Source organism: Pangasianodon hypophthalmus, chromosome 28 (assembly GCF_027358585.1).
Source record: "Pangasianodon hypophthalmus isolate fPanHyp1 chromosome 28, fPanHyp1.pri, whole genome shotgun sequence".
Taxonomy (NCBI): domain Eukaryota; kingdom Metazoa; phylum Chordata; class Actinopteri; order Siluriformes; family Pangasiidae; genus Pangasianodon; species Pangasianodon hypophthalmus.
Window position 1 is genome coordinate 4,760,756 of NC_069737.1, and position 27,180 is coordinate 4,787,935.

The following is a 27,180-nucleotide window of genomic DNA, read 5'->3' on the forward strand; positions in this document are numbered from 1 at the left end:
TAAGTGTCTTCAGAAAATCTTCCTTCTCCATGCAACACGTTTTGACATACAAATACTATTCAATAAATATGCAAATGAGTCTATGGCGTCATCTGGCGGCTTCTAACGACTTTTTAAGCATGCAAAATTAAGCTACTTTCCGATGAAAGAAAGTTCCAAACACTCTAGGATACAGCCAGTATTTGATTACAGATATGTAAATATATTCTACAACAAAATACCCAGCCTCGGAGCGGCACAGTCTGCAAAACGTTTCCTGGGACAGGCGTAGCCCCGGGAGCGCGCGCTTTGCTTGACGCCCCACTGCGTGCGCGTCCCCGGCTCCGAAAGCGTCAGGCGCGCGCGCGTGTACGTGCGTGTGCGTGTGTGTGTGTGTGTGTGTGTGTGCGTGTGCGTGTGAGTGAGTGTGAGTGTGCGCGCGCCCCTGCTCTACCGAAGGCGCAAAAAAAGCCTCTATAGCGAACACCCTTCAAATATGGCGGAGGGGGAACTGGACGTCGATTCGCTCATCTCCAGGCTTTTAGAGGGTGAGTTTTCTTTCGCTATATCTTTATTTAACCACTTTAACGTCTCCCCTGAACGGTTTTTGAGGAAATATATTTACAAAATAGATAGTTATCTTGTGTGTTGTGGACGTTTTTTTCCTCCAAAAGAGGCCTCTTGAGCCGAAGAACAGCCAACATGTCGGTCACACCTTTTAGCTCAGACATCTCTGCTTTCCAGCCCGAGCATATTTTTATCCTTTAAAAAAAATACTATACAAAGAAACTATTGTTCTTATTAGCTGTGACATTGTGGATTTGTTAGAGAGTGTTGTTAGTTAGCTGTCGGTGGTTGTGTGTTTGTTATGGAGCGACTGGAATAAACAGTAAACACCTACAGTGTAAAAAACACAACAAACAGTCAACAGGACAGTGTTTATAAAGCTACAACACTCGTAACACTGAAGAATTGACTTCAAAACTGACGGATTTTCATGCTTTCTTGATCAAGGGATTTCTGTATTAGTCTTTTAACGACTCTACAGAGACCCAAAGTGCTTCTGACACTCAAACCCAATGGCCATGATCAGCATTATTAAAACTGGACAGAAGTGTTGGTGTTTTTATAGCAGAAAAATCTGCATTAACATCTGCATTCTTTGTAAAATCCCTCATTACAAGCACATTCAAATGAGTTCATTCAACACTGGAGATTATCATATGTAGTTTATTGCTCAAGGACTTTCACTATTCAACTTTTATCCACTAATATATGCAGACCAAAATCTCATTACAGCAAGTAATACACATGATTGGCATTACTGAAGCTGATCAAAATGATTGGTACAGTGGCTATAACTGGTGAAAGGATTAGTGTTGTTATAACTAGTGGTAAAAAGAGTAGGTTATAACTGGTGAAAGGATTAGTGTTGTTATAACTAGTGGTAAAAAGAATAAGTTGTAACTGCTAAGAAGTATTTGCGTTGTTATAACTGGTGAAAGTGATTAATATTGTTATATTTGGTCAGATGGATTGATATTGTTGTAACTGGTGAAAAGGATACTGGTTATAACAATACTAAAACTGAAGGATTTAGTATGTTATTATATCTGGGCCGAAGGTTTCATATTGTTATAATTAATCAGGATTGGTGTTGTTATAACTGTTGAAGAAGACTGGTCATGTTATAACTTATGGTAACTGATAAGAAGGATTGGTATTTGGGCAGAAGGATTGCTGTTGTTATACCTGCTAAGAAGGATTGATGTTCATATACCTGCTAAGAAGGATTGGTGGTGTTATAACTGCTAAGAAGGATTGGTGCTGTTATAACTATTAAGAACAATAAGTATTGTTATAACAGGTGAAAAAGATTGGTGTTATAACTGCTAAGAAGGATTGGTGTTGTTATAACTGCTAAGAAGGATTGGTGTTGTTATACCTGCTAAGAAGGATTGGTGCTGTTATAACTGCTAAGAAGGATTGGTGCTGTTATAACTGCTAAGAAGGATTGGTGCTGTTATAACTGCTAAGAAGGATTGGTGCTGTTATAACTATTAAGAACTATCAGTATTATAACAGGTGAAAAAGATTGGTGTTGTTATAACTATTAAGGAGGATTGGTGTTGTTATAACAGGTGAAAAAGATTGGTGTTGTTATAACTATTAAGGAGGATTGGTGTTGTTATAACTGCTAAGAAGGATTGGTGTTATAACTGTTAAGAAGGATTGGTGTTATAACTGTTAAGAAGGATTGGTGTTGTTATAACTTCTAAGAAGGATTGGTGTTGTTATAACCGCTAAGAAAGATTGGTGCTGTTATAACTGCTAAGAACGATCAGTATTGTTATAACAGGTGAAAAAGATTGGTGTTGTTATAGCTGGTGAAACTAGTTATAACTGGTTATAACAATACCAATCCTTCTTACCAGTCATAACTGGTGAAAATGTTTGGTATATTAGTTATAACAGATAAAAAAGGATAGGTATTGTTATACCTGTTGGAAACTGGTCAGAATGGTTGGTAAATGTTATAACTGGTGAAAAGAATTAGTATTATAACTGGTCAGAAGGATTGATGTTAGATCTATTAAAAAGATTTGTTGTTGTTATAACAGGTAAGGAGGATTGGATATGTGTTAGAACTGTCAAGTAGGAATAGTCATAAGGATTGTAATTGGCTGGTGTTCTCAAAACAAGTGAAAAAAAACATTATTAATGCTGGTGAAATGATTAGATTTGTTATAACTGGTGAACAGAATTGACATTAAGATGAAAAGGATAAGTTGACATTTTTTTGGGGGTGTATGGTGACATTTGGTGTAATTATAACTGGTTATAATCTTAGTGTTATTAATTAGACCCGTATTATTAAAGCTTGGCTTTATTAACGATGGTGAAAAGGCTCTGTAATCAGAGTACATGCGTTTATAACTCCTTTATTACATGCAGTAAAGGATTTAAAACAGAGAAATCAGCGTTTTTGGGTTTATTCACGCTTTATTCTTGGATACTTTGACAAAAGATTTAGTAATACTCTGATATTTGAGGTTTGACCTTTGACATGTGAACTGTGGTGTGCTTAACACATAGTCCCTGACTATGAGGGGGTTATGTAGCTGGAAATATGGCATAATAACTGCCGTAACACTTACAGACACGATATACACAGCTGTATGAAGATATGAAGTTCGTATAAGTTTATACGTTTTGAACTTACGCTTTTATCTCCAGAGATGCGCAGTCATGCTCTTAGTAAAGGTGTAAAACAGTACACGGACAGATAGATGGATTCTTTATTGATGCAGGGAATGAAAGTGCATCGTCATAGGAAAACTCAACCCGCGCACACGCCGAAGTTAAATGTCAAGAAACTTTCACAAAATAAAAAAAAGCAATGACAGATATGACACACACAATAAAAATGAATTAATTAACATTTTTTTGGAGTGTCGGTTACCTTTAGTATTCTTCAAACGTTGTGAAACAGACTTATAATTACACTGTTATTGGTTTTTTCCTACTATGTTACCATGAACATTGCTGATCCAAAAATATATTCAATATCTTCAAAACGTCGTGTTATATTCTGAGACCAGTTTTTGTTTTAAATAAAAAAGGAATTAAAAAATGTGGATTATGCATTTGGATGCAGGATGTTGGATCAGTTGGATGTTTAAACAATGATATGTATATTTTTAAAAATTTGTAATGATGGAAAAAAATCAGATGATGTCCAGCAGGTCCTGATATAGTCCAAAAAAGTGAAGGAAAAAAAACAACAAAACAAAATAAAATAAAAAAGTAGTCGTGCAATCATTAGTCAGCTGTTTGTTTTTGTGCTTTTTATTTAGTTTTTTTTTTTTCGTTAATGAAGTCTCACTTCTTAGTAAAATATAAAGTGATATTTATTTAGAGTCAAACATTTTAAAATGTTCTACGTATTTAAGCGTGACTTAATGGACAAAAACGAACAAATCTGATATTATCGCAATATTATAAGTCAAATCCGTGTTGAAGTGCCCCCCCGGGGTTTCTAACGCAAGGTATGCATTCCTGAGGACACACCTTGCTTCAGACGCCCAGTTCCGGGGTGTGTGTGTGTGTGTGTGTGTGTGTGTCTGTGCACTTTCCTAACGGTTTATTAAATTTTAATCATCATTTATCATGCTGAGTAAGGGGTTACATCATCCAGCAGTCTGGTGTTCTCTTTCTGATTCATACCTGGATTATTGGTCATGTTCAAAACAAAGTAAGTCACGTTTTCACAATTCAAGTCGAATTTATGTTGAGCTTTCCTCCAGTCTCTAACACTACAGAATTCAGGAAGTCAGACAAGGATAAACTATTCACGAAAGCAGCGCTTACCAGGGTGAAATTCTGTTGACTAGGATGTTATGATCATATCGTAAACATATTATTGTGATATAAAAGTGTAATACTGGCACATGACTAGTTTTTATAAGAGTTGTGAATATTGTTATTATCTGTACGTCACATGACTCATCATTTTTTCCCTGCATTTTTTCTGTATCAGCTCAGAACGGTTTTCCGACAGACGCCTGTTTGTTTGCATCAGCCGTGAGAGCCGTCGATGACTAACAGGATGTTTAGAAAGACCTCTAACCTGCTTCAGAAAGAATTCAGATTCATCAATTGGTGCTTACGTAACGTCTTTGCACGAAGAATTTCTTCATACGTCACCAGGGGACAAATGTGCAGGATGAATTATGACAAAATTTGTATGATTAGAGTGATCGAACTTTCCTCCAGAATCATTTATATGGTTATATTGTGCTAAAGGTTTGAAACATGGTTCCCGCTATTTTGTTAAGGCTACACGACCGTGGTTTATGACATTTTGCCTTTTATCACTTAGCTTCCTTGTGTCTTGAGTGCTAGGAGAGCTACTTCTAAATTATCGTTAGCTACTCTCAGAGAAATTTTGCTAGCTGCACCACACATTACGTGACTAGGCTACAGTGTAGCTACACCTCGAGTAATAAATAAGTAATCTCTTCACCCTTCCTAATGTGCTCAAATCACACCCTGAATGTGACATTTAACACACACAATAGGCCTCATAAAGCTGATTATGATTAAATTTATTTGTAAATTGTTTGTAGGAGCATTTATACAACAAATGCAGTGTTCATGAACATCCAGTTAGTTTGGAAAAAATTTTCGTATCCCACAAGAGATCCTGACTCTGAGAGATTCACTACTGTGAACCTCAAGTGAGTCAGATAATATAATTGTCGTGAGTTACTGCAATTTTATTCACTCAATTAGGACAAAAGTAATGGCACCCTGTAAAGCAGTTTGAGTAGTGTGCCTATGGTAGCTGATGCTCTGAAGTGGTCGAGCTGCATTACTGGAAGACTTTGGAGCTTAGGAGGAGCTCTTTCACCATTTGTGAGCTTTGCCTTTTATGGAGTTTTGTGGGCGTGGCTAAATGTAAATTATCGGTCTTGTGAATGCACTTGGTAATTTATAGGTGATTGGCGTTTGTCTACATAAACACATGAGTATGGAGAAAATTTTGGAGGAAATAGTTCGGTTTGTCTTACGAAAACATTTACACACTTTACTAAACATTTTTTTTGTTCCATTTGGGAGGAGTCTCCAGGACATCTAATGCTTCTAATGTACCTTAACATTTTGGACAAAATTAATCAGTCCTTCTTGTAAAAAAAAGCAATCCAGTAATTCTGTTTACCAGACAAGGGTGGATAGAGTCGTCACTCAGACACATTATTATGTTAGAAAACAATCGTGAGAGAAAAGCATAATATTAGTACCTCTTTGGATGTTAGACAGCAGACATTTTTGACAGCCCTGGTTCTGACCAGCATGGTTTATTTAATTTTAATGCTAAAAGCAAGCTTCTATTTTTTTTTTCCCCCTACAACCATTGGACGCCTTCCTATCGATTTAGTTTTCATTACCAATATCTCCACATAGTAAATAAAATAAATTAGGCTTGAAACCGTTATAGTTCTCGCTGTACTGTAAGATTAAAGCTAGACTTTTAGATTTTACTTTTAGAAAGCAGCATCAGTCATTTATCTCTATGCTCATGCTTTTGTATTTGCAAACATTAATCTGATGCCAGTCGATGGTATTGAGCAGTAGCACGAGCGCCAAAGTGACCTTCAGCACTACACAAGGACCCTTGTGACGACAGGAGAGCGCACACACGCTTTCTTTCACTCAGAGCCTTATTTGGACACAGCCTAGGCGTCAACCTTACGCTGTAATGTAAGGGATCTTAAAATAGCCACTTCTGTGTGTGCTTTTCCTTGCGATGGAAAAGACCCTATTATGACTGTCATCATTAAAGGAGGTCATGCTGAAGATAACACTGAGTCATAACAGTAAATGCTTTTGCAGTAGGTCATTTTTTTGTGGATCATTTATTTTGTTACGATCTGTTCAACGTGCAGTTGCTTTAAAGACAGCGAACGTAGTCGTGTTAATTTGTTAAATGCAGATTGCCCGGGTAATTATTCTTGTTGAAAGTGAGGAATCTTGGCTTCTGTTCGGGCATACACACAGGGTGGATAAGCAGTGATGAAGATCGTTGGCTCACGAAGTGTTCGATTGTACACTATTCTGGCCACAAGCTTCAGAATCTCATAGGTTGCAAATTTCAGTGTCATTCAGCTTGCAACAAGTAAACAAGCTTGCGAATGTTGTGAATCAGTGAGCTTTTCAGAGAAAGATGTAGCCACTGAATTGAAGAACAAAGATTATGGCACGTATCACAACGTTTTTTTAGTTATTATAAAGTTTTGTTCGAAACTGTCGCAAGTTTGCCGACAGGCTCTTGGAAAAATCTGTGGTTGGTCAGTTGCATTATCAGTCAAATGGCCTCTTTTTATTAAAGCAGGCAGTTCTTGTCCACATTTAGTACCAGAAAGTACAGATGTCTATCTTTTGACACTACAAATAGAGAGATGGTGATATTCTAAAAACATTTTTCGTTATAAATTCTACTAATGGTATTTGCACTAACATGGGCTTGCCAAGCAAGCACCCAAGTACACTGGAAAAGGATTTCAGATGTCACACCTTCTTTGCACAGGTCCACCCACATCAGTGCAGGAGTGCTTGCTCTCTCTCTCTCTCTCTCTCTCTCTCTCTCAGCAACCCGAGCCATTTTCCATTCTGCTTTGTAAATGGCTGCAGTAGTTAAGCCTCAGCCCTCCTTTCCCTCTGTTCATTGTAACGAACACAGAAGTGTGTCTCATAGCTTTTCTGGGACTTTAACAAGACTGAGCGCCTCTCGGGGACAACAAGCATCCAGCAACAGCTCTATCTGACACCACTGTTTACACTCTCAGCGCTCTTGACTGCTGAATAAATAAACAATCCATTTTACGGACGCTTGAATAGACACGTCACAGCATTGTGACGCTTCTGTGCCTTTGTGGAAATGATAGTGGATCATATTACAGTGTGATCGGAAAAGATATCGAAGTATATAATACAAAGCATTTAAAGTGCTCAGTTCAATTCTTTAACAAACGTGAAATATCGTCATTGAATATCACGTATCATTTATATAACAGAGATGTAATCACGAAGTGTATGAGAAGCAGCCATTTTTTTAATATCTGAGGAACGGTCACTGATACACACGCTACAAGACTAAATACAGCAAGTAGCAGCAGTCAAACATCTTTTTTCCGGTGAGAGCCAACATCTGCGTAGATGATCACGGACACGTGCATCCGGACTAAAATTATCAGATGAACCTTGCGTTTGGTGAAAAACAGCAGCCTGTAATTTTCTCAGAAGAGGACGGAGAAACATGGCCAATCTGGAAAGAAATAAAATCACTGTAAAATAGGAAATTACCCCAGGACTCCATGTAAATTTATTCCGATAAGTCATACTGAATCAATTCATACCAAAAGTTTGTTGTAAAATGTCAAACTTCACACAAGAGTGCAGTTTGTAAATCACACAGATGCAACGACTATTTTTGGCCCCCGTTGACTTTTTATAGTGGTGTTCATTTGAGTTACTAAGATTTAATATTCAAAGTTTTCAGTATTCACTGTATGTGCTCACTACATAGGCTTAATAACATAATTGCATCATAGGACCAACTTAATATCCAGTAGAATTTCACTTAAGATGTAGCGACAGAAAAAAAACAAACTGGAAATTGTTCTTCACTACTCACAAGTCAAGCAAATCAATGGTTCTTTAGCTAGCAAGTTTACAAAACCCATGTTTCCACAGCTTTATATCTGACGACTAAATATAGAATCTGTTATCTTCACCATTTTAAAGAAACTTTTTTTGCCTGTAAATACAAAAATATTATTCGAAAAACCGTAGTACAGGCAGAAGTGGTTTTTCCCCTCGTTGTTTCCCTCTCTCTCTCTGTGTAAATGTCAGCAGGCACAGCTGTCTCTGTTAGTAATCACTGCTCTACTGTTTAGTGACAGCGACAGCTCACACGCAACCTGAGGGCCGAGTGAGCAAGAGTCACGGTGTGCTCGTTGTACAGTATGCATTCCTCACTTTCTGGTTTTGAAGGCATGAAGATATCAGACTTGAGCTGTTGGGATTTCGTAGGTGAACACCGTACGATTCATTTACGTGTCAGCCATAGTGTCATGTTCACGTAAAAGCACCATGAGGGTTAACCTTTTAATGCAGTCACACTGTAATTGTAAAATTCTGCTGCTGTATATGTTACTTGTCACTACTGATCCTGGATAGGGTGGAGTTGGACCTTTTCTAGCTCCTCCTACCCGGGCGGAGTCAAGCCAAAAGTCCAGGACACGGAGACAACTCAGAGTGTGTTTCAGGCTGGATAAGTGCGTTGTCTGAGTTAGGAGTTAGGGGTTAGGGGTTATGGGTTAGACTCCTAACCGCTCCTCATCCCGATCCGAATCCTTACGTTCAGACATTCACACTCAACTGCTTCCCTGTTTTCTCTGTCACTGGCTCACAAACACACACACACATTCTTTGAAAGATTTTGCCATTCTTCCTTGTAAGCACTATTTTCCATTTATTCCAACTTCTGACTTTTTGCTCCTCCATATCTTTGATCCTGATTATATTTCTCTGCTTGATTAATTGTTTGACCTTCTGTCTGTCAATATGGAATTTTTTAAATGAAGTGTAAAAATTCCTGACAGCAGTTCAATACAGATCTTGACCTTGCCATGAAAGAAAATTTTAAGCAAGCACTAATCCGCACTAAAGTCTTTATTTAAGTGTGGTGACTGAAATGAAAGGAAATTGCATCATTGGTAGATCAGATATTCTAAGTTCACACAGGAAACACTACAATTTACCAAGGTGCTCTGCTCTGTTTTTTTTATTCATGTACTATCAGTATTATCAGATTTCAAATCCTGGACTTCAGTAAAATGATATATCATCATGATATGAAAACCGAGAACCATGTGCTTATATATAGCACCAATAAACACGTTGAGATGAAACAGCGTCACAGGCTAAACGGACAGATGTGCGAATAAACGAGTGCTTCTATTTAAAACCTTGTTGTGAAAGAGCTGTATGTTTTTGCAGTACACCTTAAGTTGTTTCGTATTTTCACCATCTTTGCCTCTGTTTTTCATTACGTTTAATGGAGCTGTGTGTGTGTGTGTGTGTGTGTTGCGGGGGTGTTCATATTTTAGCTCATTAGCCCTCTCCAGATTATAAAACAACAGCAGCTCTGTCCTCTCTCTCCATCTTTTCCCTTTTTTTTCTGTGTCTATTTCTCTCATTATTTCACACGCACACAGAAAAAGAGAGAGAGAGAGAGAGAGAGAGAGTGTGTAATTGCACACACTCTCCATCCTGCCAATTAGCTATGGCTGTAAATCCATATGATCATAAAACACAAATTGTAAATTACGCAGTTTGTGTGTGGGTGTTTAGGATAATGAACATCAGCTTCTTAATTGTTCACCAAAATGAGTCATAATGAAAACACTTAGGAACCTTTAGCACACTGAATGAACCCTTAATCCTTCTTGTAGAAAGACTGACTGTTTTTTTTTCTTTTCTTATTTTTTTTTTTTATTTTAATTTTTATTAATAATGCCACATATGTAGAAGCGGCTTTCTAGGTAGAGAGGATTTCTGAACAGGAGTGGCTAAAACACTTCAGAAACGGATCCGGTGTGAATCAATGACTCCAGTGAAGGGGCAAGACGGCATACGCTGTCCGCCCTCTTCCACATATCTGAGCTCACAGACGTCCACGATTGGTCTTTCTAGTGATTGGAGAGTATGCTCCTCCCACCCTGAGAGACGTCCAACTTGGCTCTCTTGACTCCCAGCCACAGATAGCTGTGGCATCAGAATCTCCCATATATAACCAGCCAATCAAAAGCCTCATTTTTATCCAGGCATCTAACACCCATACGTGAAACGTGGGTGATAAGGCCATCTGAATTTTGTACTGTAATTACGACACGGCTCAATAAAAAACATGACGCTCATGCAGCTACAGGTTGCGCAACAATGACGTTGTAGATTATTTCATATAAAATCCACTTTCATGTAGAAAGTGGAAGTGTGTGAAGTTTGCGCATCACTTCCTTGCACAATATAGACACTGCATAAAACGTGAGCTTTTCGTGAACTTTATCTCAGGCGCACACGTTATGCACAAATGCTAGAACTGAAAGCAACACAGTGGTGGTGACTGTATTTTAAAAAAATGCTGTGTATTGAAAATCAGTGCAGCAGTGATTCAGTCCATTAGACTCTGAATCGTAAATACGAATCAGTTGAAACCTTCAGCATGTAAGTACAATGGTTTAGTCTGTTTAAATTCTTACTAAAGGTTTGCGTGTGTGTGTGTGTGTGTGTGTGTGTGTTGCTTGCCGTTTTCCCTTCCTGGCACCAGAGCTGGCACCATGGTGCAACATAATGCCTTTAGTCCGAGAAACTCCTACTAAACCACACACGCATGCATGCACATGCTCACACACACACACACACACACACACACACACACACACACAATGAGACGTATTCAGTGTGTACTCCATAAACTGAAAAGGCCTTCTCCATTTGCTTCCATTTTCTCCACAAGCCAGATGAAGGGTCACAGTTTTCCACCGAGAGTGTGTGTGTGTGTGTGTGCGTGTGTGTGTATGAAGCAGGCTAGTTGGCTACCCATAGTGGAAAGAAGGCAGACAGACCAAGGGAGAGCATTACATTGCTCTGTGTGTGTGTGTGTGTGTGTGTGTGTGTGTGGCATGAAGTAGAGTTACTGTTACCACCCCGAAGTTGATTATTTTCCAGATTTAACAGAAGGAACGGAAGTGTTTTATTCCTCTTAACAGCAGTTTGCCACTGATTACAATGTTTTATTTATTAAAGAATGTCGTATTTTAGAATATCATTAATAGTTAATGTAATGTTGTGAAACATCCACAAAAAGCACAATGAGTTGTTCGTCCATAAATTGTAATCACTGACGAATGGCAAAACAACTCAAAGTTTTTTTTAATTGTATGTTTGTTTATCTATTATTATTATTATTATTCATGCAGTTGCAGTTAAAGTAATCTTGAAATTCAGGTGCAATCACTTCCTGCATCCTTAATTAGTGCCATCATTAGCGTTTAACTTATGACAGTCACATAATGTGCGCACCTGTATCGTGTAGAATCACGCAGTGTGCACATCTCTACCTAAAGAGAGTGATGCAGAGGCACTTTAGTCCTTTAATCCGTCACCTCCTGATCTGCACACTCAACTTCCCAAGCTTCAGCTTTCATGCTAATACCACAATCAGCTCCATCGCACTCGTCATCTCGTAGATCGCTCACTAGCCGAGTCGAGTCCCTGCCGTAACTTGGCGAAACTGCGCCGTAAAGCTGCTTTGCCTTCTGAAACCTTGAGTCTAACATTTGCATCAACATCCCCACTGCTTCTACGTTGGATTTCTCATTAATATGAAATTGCACATCGTTGGAAGATGGTGAATGAGTAAAGAAGCTCTTGCTCTTTTGCTTTTTAGGAGCTAACAGTGAAACCCGCTCATATGTTTTAGAATGTTGAAGAATGTTGATGTTGAAGTGTAACTGTGCTAACAGTAACAGTGTCCCCCTGTGCACACAGGAATAAGGAAATACAGCACCAGAATCCCTAGACACATCACAATATTTCAATAGAAACTTATTTAATGCATTTCAGGGTGGAGTTTTTCTTTACATTTCATAGTCAAATAAACACCTACACTGTTAAATGAAGTCTTATAGAGTTAAAGTTTATAGTTTAGAGTTATAGTTATAATTTAATTAACACCTACAGCAGATTTCCTGTTCCTAACACTTTAGATGTGTGTGTGTGTGTGTGTGTGTGTGTCCCTCTTTCGTCGTTCTTCCTCTCTCTCCGTGTATGCCCATATATGGCAGTCGGTTTTTGGAGGGAGTCATTTGTATACATATATGTCTCTGTTCCTTCCTTCTCTCTCACTCTTGCTCCCCCCACACACACACACACACACACATATCTTAAAATCTGCCATGAATGTGTTTCCTGTGGAATGTTTGTGCACTCGTTTTGCTTAACCCTGAGAGGTTTCTCTGCCTGAGTTACAGGCATAACACTCAGGTGCTCAGCCTGTCCTCATGCTGGTTTTGCTGGCTCTGCTAGACGGGGCTTGGTGTCACACACTGTACCGACTGTTTCACGTCGCTTTTTTTTTTTTTTTTTTACCTTTTGTGAACGACGAGTATATGATCTCACCTGCAGTGCCGGAAAAACACGAAACACAGTCCATCTGTGCCAAACTCGACAGATGATGAGGGCAGTGCTGCATTACTCGTGTTTACACTACGCAGTCAGTAATTATCTCAGACAAGGTCATGTAGAGATACCACTGTTTCTCTCTCTCGTTACCTCTGATGCCACTTCTCCTTTATCAAACCTTTATCAGCAGCCATCAAACCTACAGAAGAATTTTTCAATGCTGACTGGAACTAAGCTAAAATTTTTGCACACTCCTGTGCCAGTTATTAGGGGTCCAAGCACTGAAGGAACCCTATTGTTGTTCTTAGGATTTTTCTTATATATTATCATTATAATTCTGATTCTATGTTGAAATGGTACAGAGAGCATGGATTCCACTCTCTCGTTCTGCTAATCTGCAACTTCAAAAACACGGTCGCCTTCAGCCAATCGGTTTTCTGCAAACATTTCATGCAGTTAATATTGCGCAATCCTCACAAAAACTTGACAAGTATGTTAATCTATGGCCTCTTTATTGTTCTCTGTAATTTGGCAAGAACTGGCCACTTGGGGAGAGATAATAGCTGTTATATGTTGATAGAAACGGTGTTCTCTAATCATGAACACAGTGTGAGAGAGAGAGATTAGCGTGCAGACGTACTCACACGTCTTGAGTGTTTTATTTTTAAGGCATTGTTCTTAGTCCTCATCGTAAACCTCCAAAGTTTCCTGAGATTCCTGTTTGAAGCAGCTAAGAGAACCTTAAACAAATAAAAATACCTGATAAATAAAACCTGATAGTAAAACCTGATGATGTGCTTTGAAGTGGTGCAATGGCCCAGAGAGAGAGAGAGAGAGAGAGAGAGGGAGAGAGAGAGAGAGAGAGAGAGAGAGAGAGAGGGAGAAAAAGAAGGAACGAGGAAGAGGGCAGGCAGAGGCCAACGATCTGCACTGCAGTGTTTAGTTTGGCATAAAGGAGAACCAGAGAGGACACCATGTCTCTCTCTCTCTCTCCCTCTCTCCCCCTCTCTCTCTCTCTCTCTCTCTCTCTCCCTCCCTCTCCCATAACCCAGGCCAAATTTGGATGGATGTACTCTGTTGCCCTGTGGAGAATTTGTTCCCACACACACACACACACACACACACACACTTCACTCTTCATCTCAAACCACATACATACATACATGATACATTTCTCATCCTGTCCTTCTCCTAAAGATAATACAGAGCTATTGGCTGTGTCTCAAATCTTCAAACCATGTACTACGCACTGCATTCTTAGACCACACACAGACACTTGACTTTCAAGTACCTAAATATTTGATCTGTTGTTTGTCTGAGAATCGAGGAACACACTCATCTCCAGTAATATAAACATTTGGCTTCATTACTTTTGGAGTCCCTCTTTCTCCGTGGCAGTAGAGTTTACTACGTAGAGTCTACCATGATATTAAGTTATATCTTATGTGGTGAAGGAGTGGATATATATAGACATATACAGAGATTTTATGCTAAATATCAAGAAAACATTACTGTGTGATTAGTGCTGGGCAATCATCAGGAGTTTTAAAATTTATTAAAATGAATGTATTAAATATTAATTCAAAAATTATAATAAATTAATATTTATTCCCCATATATTCACTGTTAAGTTTATTGTTCTTATTATTATTTACAAAAAAAATAATAATTTTATTTAAATAATAAAAAGTGCTGTATTCAGTTTTTTTTTAATAGCAACGCTACTGTTTTGCTGGCAGTTTTTTAGCAAATGTACAAACAGTATGTATATTGTAAAATTTATAATTAATTATTAAATATTTATTTTAAAATATATAATAAACATCAAATATACAATTGCTCTGTGATTATTATTATTATTATTATTATTAACATTGGAGAAGTAAGAAAATGATATAAGATAAAATTTTAATGTGTGTTCATGGACCCATTGGCTCGTCACGTTTTGTAGACAAAGAAAGCTGTCGATCATCATGCCCCGCCCCTCACCCCTGCCTCACCTGATTCTGTTGCCATGGAGATTTTCCTTTGTGGAAATACAGAGTGGAGTGCTGCAGAGAAACAGAAGGAGAAATGCTCAGAAAGCACCGACACCCCCCTTCTGTTACTGTGGTACAGTCCAGAGCCGGGGTCATCAGGGAACTGTGTTTCTGTGTGCATACATTAGTGTGTAGGAGTGTGTGTGTGTGTGTGTGTGTGTGTGTACATGAATGTGTAGGAGTGAGCGAGTGTAAATGCTTCTACACTTGTGTGTTGGTGTGTACATGCCTTTACAGCTGAGCGTGTGGTGTCTTTATGTGCACATGACTCTTTAGCCCTGTGTGAGTGTGTATGGTTGTGTGTGTACATGCCTCTTCAACTGTGTGTGTGCGTGTGTGTGTGTGTGTGTATACATACATGCTTCTCCAACTGTGTATGTATGTGTGTGTACGTGTGTACATGTTTCTTCAATTGTGTTTGTGTGTGTGTGTGTTTGAGTATACATGCTTCTTCAGCTCTGTTTGTGTGTGTGTGTGTGTTTGAGTATACATGCTTCTTCAACTCTGCTTATGTGTGTGTGTGTGTACATGCTTCTTCAGCTGTGAGAGTATGTGTGTGTACATGCCTCTTCAACTGTGTGTGTGTGTGTGTGTGTATCTATAGCTGTTCAGGTGAGAGTGCATGCACTTGCAGTTGTGTGTGTGTGTGTGTGTGTAAATGCTTCTTCAGCTGTGTGTGGGTTTGGGTGTGGGTGTGTGTGTCTACATGCCACTTCAGCTGTGAATGTGTGTGAGTGTGTTTGTGTCTATAGCTGTTCAGGTGAGAGTGCATGCACTTGCAGTTGTGTGTTTGTGTTCGGTTGTTTGCGTGCTTACTTGTTCATCATAAAATACATCTGCTTTAAATAGTCTGATGTCTTTCTGTGCCGTTGGACTTGTGTGTGTTGTTTGTGTGTTGTGTGTGCATGCGTGTGTGTGTGTGTGTGTGTGTGTGCGTGTTTGACGTCAGCTTGCCATAGCAGTGTGTACAGTCAGTGTAACTTTATCCAGGTGGTGTAAAGTGCTGTAGTCTCTCTGCGCTATGTGAGGCCTAGTTTACTGCTAACTGATCCTTGGATGTCCACTAAATGCTCCCGCTTCGGAGTGTGTGTGTGTGTGTGTGTGTGTGTGTGTAGACAGGTGCTATAAGTGTCAGACAGACATAAATCCAGTACAGTGCACGTCCATGTCCAAGTTCATCTTTGGTTCATTCGCTCTGCTGGGTCAGGATGGTAAAATTGGACTAAAATAGGGTGGAGTGATATGACAATATAATATCCATATTATGATAAATTACTGTATGTTACAACATTTTTTCTGAGATACTGTGATATCATTTTATTACATTTAAAAAGTTTGTGTTAAAAATAATTACGAACTGGAAGAAGTGATGTTGAAATGTATTTAATCTTTGAAATTTTAAAATTAAAAAGGCTCCCTTTTTCATTGTTAAATCTGTTATTCAAAATAAAAAATGAATTTATTATAAGTTTGTTTCGTGTGTCGTAGAAATGCTTTTGAGAATTGTGATATATTTTGTCACATCACCCAAATTTCTGTCTTTGAAAAGAATACAAACATGGCCAGTACCTAGTCAGTCACCTGAACAGCCACCTCGTACATTTCAGGCTTTCTCTTTGTTTGTTTTTATGTGCATGTTTTTTTTTTTTGAGTGTTTCGCGTACATTTTACGAGTAGAAATGGCATCAGTAGGAAAGTCATGCTACTTTTTCTGTCCTTAGGAATACTTTTTTCACTCACAATGTCAAACCTGGAATTTTTTCTTCCCTCACAGATGTCTTTGCATCGCGTGCACGTGTAAATATGTGTGACTAGCTGTATTTATAGTGTGTATTTAATGTGCAGTGTTCAAGAAAGTGGTAATAATATGACATATTGTTATTGTGGCTGCTTTAAAAATATTGTTTCTCTGCTTATATTCCATTTGGAGTAATTTGAAGAAGCAAGTTTTAGCTCTATGAAGAAAATCACATAAACACAAAAACCCATATGAGGATGGGTTCTCTGTTGAGTCTGGTTCCTCTCAAGGTTTCTTCCTATCACCATCTCAGGGAGTTTTTCCTTGCCACCGTCGCCCTGCTTGCTCATCAGAGACGTCACACACACACTTCACTTTACTTTTGTTTGTGTAAAACTGCTTTGAGACAATGACCTTTGTAAAAAAGCGCTATACAAATAAAAATGAATTGAATTGAATTGAATAAACGGTTCCAAATGCGATACAACACCATGATATGTGATGTAGGGAAACTGTTATGATTTCTTGTTATATGAAAGTATCATTCAGTATCACAGTGTCATCTGACTGTAATTTGGATTGTAAATCAGATACGAGTCTGCTTTCACACTATCAAACGTCACCATCGCCTCTTAAGCCCGCGTTTCTCCTGCTCAGGAAGTTTGCACGCCACCTTGCAATACTCGCCGAGATGCGAAGAAGTTGACTCATGCTTGTACCTCATTTTTGCTTATGTTACTGAAATGGTGCTCAGAACACACCAGCTGGAGGATTAACCCGGGGACCTGTCAACAGCCTGCAGTGCACTTTTTAAGAAGAACAGTTTCGTTTTGTGATTTATTAGCTGATGTTTTCAGACTGGTATTCAGATTCATCTCTGGATGTTGACTGAATGCTGACTGCAAATTTCAAACAGTGCCACAGATTCTCAATGGGATTCTGACCTCTGGCCACTGTAGAACATTCACCTTCTTGTTTTTAACCATTCCTGCATTGCTTTGGCCGTGTGTTCAGGACCATTGTCCTACTAAAAGCTGAAGTATCTCCCAAGCTTTTAGTTTTTTCAGCGGACTGAAGCAGGTTCTCTTGTAATCTCTGCCTCTATTTTGCTCTATCCAGTCTTCCTTCAATTTTGACAAGAATCCAGGTTCTGAGGAAAAGCATCCCCAGACTATGATGCTACCGCCACCATATGCCACTGTACGGATGGTGTTCATTGGTTAAAGAGGTTTCTAAAGTCAATTTGCCAAACAACCAACACTTTTAATGACATCTGCTTTTTTTCCAGAATGTTCTATTAATGTATAGTGTTTTCAATCTAACAAATAATTTAGGAAAAACCTCCAAGCTCTTAGTTGTCAACATGTTGACTAGTAATGAATCGCAAACCTCGAGGTCTAGAAAAGTCTAGATATATCTTCAGTTTCAGGCGAACTCTAATAGTTTCTGTAGGAAGCTACAAATAACATTCAGGTGGATTGGATATGGATTTTAGGAAAGTAATCAACAATGAGGTGGTGGGATGCGGCCTGACGTGAAGCAGAGTTACTGTTCTCACCTTGAAGTTGATTATTTTCCAATTACAGTGTGTCCCGAAGTGTTTTATTCCTCTTATACCACAGCAATTTGCTAGCATGTACAATATTTAATTTAATAATGAACATCATACTTTTTTTTATCTTTTTATAGTTACATTTAACTTAGCTCCTGTTATAACTTGTGTTACTGCAGCTATAAACAGTTGTTCCCTCACCAGCCTCTCTTTTGTTTCCTCTTTCGAAGTTAATAATTAGAAAAAACAAGCACAAAGTTGGCTGTCCTGAAGACAAAAGTTTCTTTTTCAAAGTGCCGACACGAGAGACTCCTTCCACAAATGAATGACTTGATAAATTCATCAAAAAGATGTCTCTAGAATGGGCGCATTAATATAACAAACCTCTGATTTGAATTATAGCTGGAATAATTGTCAGTTGCATTTATAGAAAATGATTCAACATCTTCCAACCAATCAGAATTGAGAATTCTTATTGCTGCATGCTTTTAGTTGAACCTTATGTTAAAAACATACATATAATGTATATATAATTAATATATTTTAAAAAGAAATATCTCTTTCTATTACCTCTCATAACCTGTAGTGTACACACTCCTTTTTTTAAATTTTGTGGTGTTACCTGTCGTCTGATTGTGTGTTTTGAAATTAATTCCTGTGCCAATAAACACTTTCTCTCTCTCTCTGTCTCTCTCTCTCTCTCAGTGCGAGGATGTCGCCCAGGAAAGATTGTGCAGATGACGGAGGCGGAGGTGCGAGGGCTGTGTATTAAATCCCGAGAGATCTTCCTGAGTCAGCCCATTCTGTTGGAGCTGGAGGCCCCGCTTAAAATCTGCGGTTGGTATTGCGCACGTCATATTTACAGCTTCGTATCATCACTTGAGGGGTTTCAGGAGGAGGGCTGGGCATGCTTTAGATATTGTAATATATTAAAATAAAAATAGCATCGTTATTATTGTCATGTGTCATTGCTTTTATACTTTTTTATAACTCAAGTAATTTTCTTCTTGAAATGCTTTCATTTTTATGAACACTGGACACAAATCTCTGAATCTGTAGTGGCCTTTATTGGTGGTTTGATAGCAAAACGGCAGCAAAATTATATATTTTATACATATTATATAGAGTACAATACTTCCTCCCAGCAGATTATGTACTCTATAAAATATATATAAAACAGAAGGGAAGAAGTATTGTGATGTGATATTCTTGCCATATCGCTCATCAGTACTCAAGCTCATTCTGAAGCCTTTGCTTTGCTATGATTGGTGTGTTCAAACACACGCTGGACCCTCACAATGATCAGATTGCTGCGGTTTTTGTTTTTTTGTTTTTGGATATTGAGATGCAAAATGGGTGCCAGAAAATACAGCTGGAAATTCTGAAGAGATATGATGTATCCCAGACATCAGTGCCAGAGAACCCTGAAAAAAAAAGAAACACTGGATAGAAATAATCTTTATATTATCTTTAAATTATTGTTTCTTTTACGTATTATTTAGCTTCAGCTCAGTTGCTTTCTGTGATTTCTGTCCACGCTGTCTGTGCAAAAGGTTCTGTAGCCATAATTTTGTGGGAGGGAATGACTTTTGTGAATGTCAGGATTTTTCTACAGTCCAGACAAACTGACTCCTCGCCGACAAACCGTCCTAAGTATTCAGTGGCTCACTGCGTTGTTGGAGTACACAGACTCTATTGACTCGAGTGGCTGACACCTTTATTCACATTCAGCTCACTTCATCAGCCGCAGCCCACTGTCTTTCTGCCTCTCTTTGTCTTGTTCTCTTTCCCCCATCTTTTTTAATCATCTCCGTCCTGTTCTGTTGTGTGTACAGGTGACATCCACGGTCAGTACACAGATCTGCTAAGGTTGTTCGAGTACGGCGGATTCCCCCCGGAGGCAAACTACCTCTTCCTGGGCGATTACGTGGACCGAGGAAAGCAGTCTCTGGAGACCATCTGCCTCCTGCTGGCCTACAAGATCAAATATCCCGAAAACTTCTTCCTGCTGCGGGGAAACCACGAGTGCGCCTCCATCAACCGCATCTACGGCTTCTATGACGAGTGTACGCACACAAATACACAAGCATGCCTTAATATGACCTTCATGCTATTTTTACTTCTTAGTACTCAGATTCAGTTCCGAGATATATAGAGATTTAAAAGCACAATAGTGCCACCTGGTGTACAATCACAAACTACATGCTTAAAAATAAATGGCTGTCATACATAGGTACATATACATACATATGTTATATGCTACTGTGTTTATGTCTGTATGTGATTATAATTTTCTTCACAAATAATTTCAAAATGATTTCAGGCAAGCGCAGGTTCAACATCAAACTTTGGAAGACATTCACTGACTGTTTCAACTGTCTGCCCATCGCCGCCATCGTGGATGAGAAAATATTCTGCTGCCATGGAGGTAGGGTTAAGTGGAAACTATCAGTGAAGCAACTTTCACTCTCCCTCTAATTTACTGTTTTGAAGCACACTCAACAAACTCATATCTGAAAACCTTCAAAATCCAAATTAGTGCTGGATTGTTGTTATAAATTGGTGGGGTATTTTTTTTTCAGTTTTTATATTTTATTTTTGATTTTCTTAGATTTTTATTTAGATTGTAGGATTGTTATCTACTTTTACTTAGGAAAACTCAAATTCAGAAATGATTCTAACTGAGCAAGATGAGCTAATGGTGAGCTGAGTTCAGAGTTCAAGAAAACAAATCGCTGACATAACGTTGTTAGCTGAATTTTGCAGCTCGGATTGAGTTTCTTGGTGTTTTGGACGTTTTTTATTTCCTTTATTTGACACATTTGCAGAAAAAGATTTAAAAAAAAAAAAGGATTTCTTTTGGCATAAGAGCAAATTGCTCAATATGTTTATTAGACTCAGAAATTTTGTAATCTTCAAAACCCCTAAATTTGGCACATTTCACTGGGTATATATAAAATATCTCAGTTCCATTGTGAAACTCAGAGGACCCATGTAATCAGTACCGCTCCTTTTAATTGACTTAATCGCTGTAACTGATTGACCGATTCATCGTCCCCACCTCTGCCACAGGTCTGTCTCCTGACCTGCAGTCCATGGAGCAGATCAGACGGATCATGAGGCCCACAGACGTCCCTGACACAGGTACACACTTTCTCTGAAAGGAGGAATTTTAAAGATTTGGAGCTTCATTTTAGAATTTTTAACTCATGAAAGTGATACAAAAATGCCAGAATTCAACACTGCCCATAGGCTTCTATTACAAGTGAGTGATTTGCCAATGATTACAATTTTTAATTCATTACTGAATGAATTATGGTATTTAGAGTTATGTTTAATGTTTTGGAATGTCCACAAAGCCAGTCAGTTCCTGTTGGTACCTGTGATAGAAACAAAAACATATTCCAACAAGCTCATTAATAGAACCCTGTGATTTGTCAGAGCTGCCGCTATAGAAAATGAATCAACACCTTCACTGAGAATTTAACAGCGCTGTGGTATAAAGATGTATATTTTCCACTGCTTTGAACTGCAGGGCTGCTGTGTGACCTGCTGTGGTCCGACCCGGATAAAGACGTTCAGGGCTGGGGAGAGAACGACCGCGGCGTGTCCTTCACCTTCGGAGCTGATGTGGTCAGCAAGTTCCTCAACCGCCACGATCTGGACCTCATCTGCAGAGCGCACCAGGTGACCACTCTTCACTCAGTTTCTTCATAAACACCTAAACCTTCAAAAGGATCCTAAAAAGCATATATTTTAGGATTCTGGTGTTTTAGTTAAAACCCAGTTCAGATTTTTTTTTCAATAATGCTTCCATGGTGATTGCATTTGAAATATGTACATCATGCCATTTCTAAAATATATTGAAAATACTTTGTTGGGATTCCTGTAAAAGGTGGAGACCCCTTTTGAAACTACGTTGTGGGTTGCATTTAGTGAGAAGGGGCAGAGTTAGTGTCCAGGCTACAAAAATTTAAACAAAAGCCTGAAATGGAGAAACTAGCCAGAATTAGTTTTTCTTAGACAGTGGTCATCAATTGATGGACCATTCAAAATTTTAGTTGAATCCCACTGATTTAAGGCATCTTTGAGATGATAAGGTTATTACAGGTATGCAATAATGAACATTTACAGACTGCACCTTTAAAGCTCTACTAAACTCTGCTCTCTGTATGCTGAAAACACAACAGCAGTCCAACGAGAGAGAGACACAAAGTTGTGCTTCCCAATGATTTAGCTGTTAAAATTTCACTTCCTTATTTGTTAGGGAAAGAATGCAGGAAAGTGTGTGTCGACATCACACCCAGATCTCCTGGCTCTTCCAGGTGTAGTGTTGTGAAAGCTGCGTATGTGATATATTCAAACTGCACAGTGAGAAGCTAGTAATTTCACAGCCTTGTGTGTGTGTGTGACTGCAGGTGGTGGAGGATGGGTATGAGTTCTTTGCCAAGAGACAGCTGGTCACTCTGTTCTCTGCTCCGAACTACTGCGGCGAGTTTGACAACGCCGGCGGCATGATGAGTGTGGACGAAACGCTCATGTGTTCCTTCCAGGTATAACACACACACACACTTACGCAGTCAAAATTAATCATGTGAGAACACTAGGGCTGGGAAATGTGATGATATATTGCGATAAACAATTTCACTATACACTCTGAGATATTCCAAAGCCTTTTGAATAACAATCGCAAACTCTGATTGAAAGCAGCTGTACTGGTGTTGTACTGAATCTTTAAAATTGTAAAGTCCACTTGTTACGTAAATCATTTTTGAAGACATATATTTACCTACTGGGCTGGCATGCTCATGTAGACGTTTTTAAAATGCCTTTTTCGAATGTAGATATTTTCGCAAACACTGTTTTTACAGAGATGTAAAAACAACATTTTCAGAAATGTCCGTATATGTCTAGACAGGGCCGCGGTCAAAACGGAGGGCTTTGGTTAAGGTTATTGTGCTTTGGTGATTTGCAGAATGACGTAGCATGAAAGTTGTAAGTACGTAAATAAACTGCTCTTTATCATTTTCAATTTGTCCTCATTAGATCCTGAAGCCTTCAGAGAAGAAGGCTAAGTACCAGTACGGTGGAATGAACTCGGGGCGTCCCGTGACTCCGCCCCGCACAGCCACCCCACCCAAAAAACGGTGAACGCTCGAACGAGTGACGCCGAAATGTAGAGCAAGAGAGAGAGAAAGAAAAGAGTGAACGAATCGGAGGATGAAGTACAAGGCAAGATCGAGTGTCAAAGCTCCCTCTGCAATTTCTACCATGATGGAAAAACAATGTAGTCATATACACAGCGAGAAGCGACCCTTTCTGATTTTAAACACTTATTAAACTTTCCCCTCATCTCCTAAACTTTCTTCTGTACTCCTATACTCTGTTCTTTTCTCCATCTTTCAGTCCCAGTCTTTGTCTGTGTAACCACGTTTTTCAATGAAGTGTTTCGGGGGAAAAATGTATACTTACTGACACACACACATACACACACACATACACGCACACACACACATTAGTCTGTCTGCATATCGGAGTGTTCCACTTTCGTTTTGTTTGGTTTGTGTTTTGGTTTACCTATGACAGAATGATGTACATTGACTAGTTCTTTCTGTTTTTTTAGTTTCATTCTTCCCGACCTGTTTGAGAGAAACAGGAACACGTAAATAAACCAATAACTTCGTCTGGGTTTTCAGTAAATAAACCAGAATAAACTGAAAGTGCTGCGTGTGCATTTTTTTTTTTTTTATTACTAAAAAAGTTGCAGTTACGGAAAAAAGCCAATAGGTGTTGCTGCGTTCAAGATATGGAGTGAAATCTGCCCTGACTGCTGTTTTTCACAATCCATAACACGCTTCACTCACAGGTAACTACTAGAAGTTAGAAATATTTAATAACAATGTGGTTTTTAATAAATATTTCATTGAAAAGGTCATCATAGAGATCGCAGCGTTGTTGCAATGTTATAAAAACATCTGCTGTAATAACGGTTGGTTTAACAATCTTAGAATGTTGCTCACACATTAAAAAAAAAGTTCTTAAAGTTTGTATCAATCTTTAAAGTTTGTCTGCAATCATTCCTCTTTCAGCAAATCGATGTTACGATACATTCGACCCCGTTCTTTCGCTTAGTTTAAGAATTCGTACGAAGTTCCTCTTAGCAGCTTTGTGAATAGGTTTCGAGAAAAAAATGGCTTAGTGTCTTAGTAGTAAGATTTTTTTTTTTTTTTTTTTTTTTTGTTTAGGGCTTTTCAGGACAGTATGGACAAAGACATGATATGATAAACTTGTTGTATCAAAATTGTTTATATTGTTTCCTTATGAGGATATGATATAAATTAGATGTAAAATATTTGATTGTATCTGACTGGATGTGATACCGAACCTGAGAAAGCAAATGTTTTTGCCATTTTATCAGCTTTACTAAAACAAGAGATAACAATAATGGCAGTATCTTTTTCATAAAGTAAATATAATTACTACTGTATGAAGTGCAAAACAAGAATAGTAAATAAATACTTGCAAATACATACTGCACAACTGTGAACAATTCGTATTGTGCGGTGAGTGAACCCCGCATGCCGGAATGACAGATTCAATTCAATTCAATTTTATTTGTATAGCGCTTTTAACAATCATCATTGTCTCAAAGCAACTTTACAGAACATGAGAAACAAAAAGCATGCAAACAGAAACAAAAACATGCAAACAGTCCTAGATGTTAGACAGAATTATCCCTAGTGAGCAAGCCTGAGGCGACTGAGGCGACTGTGGCAAGGAAAAACTCCCTTAGATGATATGAGGAAGAAACCTCGAGAGGAACCAGACTCAAAAGGGAACCCATCCTCATTTGGGTGACACTGGAGAGTGTGATATGAACAATGTCCTTTCTGTATTTATTTATAGTCATGTAGGTTGTTGTCTTCCTCAAAGTCCACATAGGGTTGGCAGTGTTACTTTGAATGGCAAATTAAAAATATATTATCATTAAATTCTTCAATATATACTTAAACAAACAAACAAATAAAAAAACAAAAAAAAATGATTAATAAATATACCAGTGCTTTATTTGAATACATTATTTAATGCATAAATAAAAAGCAAACAAATACATCAGTGTAATAAATATTTATTTTAAATATTTATTTTTAGATGAACTGAAGAGTTTGTTGATGAATATAGTTATTAATTTATTCATCATGCAAATAAGAGGTGGGTTTCCTTGTTACAATGCTAAAATAAGAAGTGAATCAACAAGTGACAGGAAATGCCTTTTCGTCCTGATTGGTTGTTTGTTGGTGGTCCACATCATGTGTTTTTTCTCTCGTTTCCGAGCCTGAGGCGCCAAAGAGACTGGAGTTTCTCCTCTGAACAAATACTTTATTGACAGCTGCCGGAGAACTTTGTCAAATTATTATGAAATGTGTTGATTTAAAAATTACCGACCCCACCTTTAAGATTAGCTTCAAAGCTTCCACTGCCATATTCCAATAACCAATTTTCAAATTCACAGCCGCAGGTGGTTGGCACAGATTGTGCTCGGAGCATGCTTGTGCTTGTACTTTCTGAAAAACTGCACAGAAGCACGCACAGTTCAGTGCCACTGAATTGATAGCTACAGCACTACGACACGCTACATCTGCCGCTCATGTCTACACTTACTTAACAGGCAATTTTCGGAATACATGAAACATGAAATTACCCAACATGTAGCTTTTATGATTTATGAGGAGGAGGCCTTAGACAGAGGACTTTTTATCCGTCTGCTGTGCTGCAGCTACGGCCTGGTGGCACTGATTAGAGGCCAAGGCCTTTTTCAGAGGGTGGATGCAGGGCAGGAACATAAACATGATGTATTCCTCAAGCCTGAGGCAGGAGGATGGTCAGGGGCTGCGTCCATACTTCTGCTGTAAATAGTGTGCCAAAATAGTACCTCAGAAAGATTAAATGTATCTGAAACCACACTGTGTGTCATCACATATACACAGTAGATGAGTAGCGATTCATATAACACATCAAGTCCAGAGTACACTGCTGTACTGCTACATCCAGTCGAAATTCTACTTAATCTCATAATTCCAGTGCTATGGAGGGGCTTTAGAATGACCGGTAGCATTTAGCCCAAATGTGAAGCCCGATGTTGGGCGTACAATGCCCCTGCATGGGTAAAATTAATCAGCCATAACCCCTGGTACACAATAGAAGAAAACATATTAGTTATATTAATGTCAAGGCCCACTAGCTAACATTAGCTAATATTAATGGTTCTAGATTTGCATAAAAGGCTCAGATTCAGGCTTGAAACCCTCACTAATGGGCAAACACTTGCCTGTAGGGTTCTACATTGAACCCTTAAGGTGTACCTCCAGAAGAACCTTTAATGGTTTTAAAATGAACATAAATGACTCTGATTCCAGCTCAAGTTCTTTTCAGACATTTTATTCAAATCACTTCCTGTCACATTTCAAATAAATGCTAAGTGTCCCCTATATCATATACGCTCATAGAATAAAGGTACCTCAAGGGTTCTTTGGATAATTGAGCAGTCTTCATTCTTAAAAGGCTCTACCTGGAAACCTCAGTAATGGAGAAACACTTGCCTATAGGGATCTACACAGAGCTCTTAAGGTGTACCTGGAGAGGGACAAGCTTAAGAACCTTTGATGGTTCTAGATTCACATAAATGACTCAGATTTAGGCCCATGTTCAACAAATCACCCACAAGTCTTTGCAGGCATTTTGTTTAAATAACCTTCTGTCATGTTTCAAATAAATGTTCCACTAAGTGTCCCCTATATCACTCATAGAAAAGGGGTACCTCAGTGGTTCTTTGGGTGCTGAGGGATTCTTCACATCCTATGGGGTACTACTTGGGTTAACAATCTCTTGTAGGGTTTTACATAGAACCCTTAAGGTGTACTCTCAGAGGGACAAGCAGAAGAACCTTTAAAGTTCTAGATTTACATAAATGATGAGGTTTTTCTGATCACACTAAGTGTTCCCTAAAGGAGGAACCCTCTGTTATGAGGAAACATTTTCTTGCATTGGTTCTACATCGAGCCTTTAAGGTGTACCCTCAGAGGAACAAGAAGAAGAAGATCTGATGGCTCTATCTTTTGTTC

The 27,180-nt window shown here is 38.6% G+C and overlaps 1 protein-coding gene across 1 annotated transcript; it reads left to right on the plus strand.

Annotated features, from left to right (window-relative positions):
• The first annotated feature begins 366 nt into the window (after positions 1-366).
• LOC113545777 (serine/threonine-protein phosphatase PP1-beta catalytic subunit) lies at positions 367-23,778 on the plus strand. The gene is made up of 8 exons (XM_026945362.3): positions 367-527; positions 18,764-18,895; positions 19,894-20,124; positions 20,382-20,486; positions 21,131-21,202; positions 21,594-21,745; positions 22,477-22,611; positions 23,105-23,778. The coding sequence occupies exons 1-8, from the start codon at positions 476-478 to the stop codon at positions 23,207-23,209; spliced, it is 984 nt and encodes a 327-aa protein (XP_026801163.1). The 5' UTR covers positions 367-475; the 3' UTR covers positions 23,210-23,778.
• Positions 23,779-27,180: the final 3,402 nt, after the last annotated feature.

What these genes read in the sequence shown, in the direction of transcription:
- LOC113545777 (XM_026945362.3), top strand. Translation starts at nt 476, where the DNA reads ATGGCGGAGGGGGAACTGGACGTCGATTCGCTCATCTCCAGGCTTTTA. An exon ending in CATCTCCAGGCTTTTAGAGG is followed by an intron (nt 528 to 18,763) that starts GTGAGTTTTCTT and finishes TCTCTCTCTCAG; the next exon opens with TGCGAGGATGTCGCCCAGGA. An exon ending in TCATCTGCAGAGCGCACCAG is followed by an intron (nt 21,746 to 22,476) that starts GTGACCACTCTT and finishes GTGTGACTGCAG; the next exon opens with GTGGTGGAGGATGGGTATGA.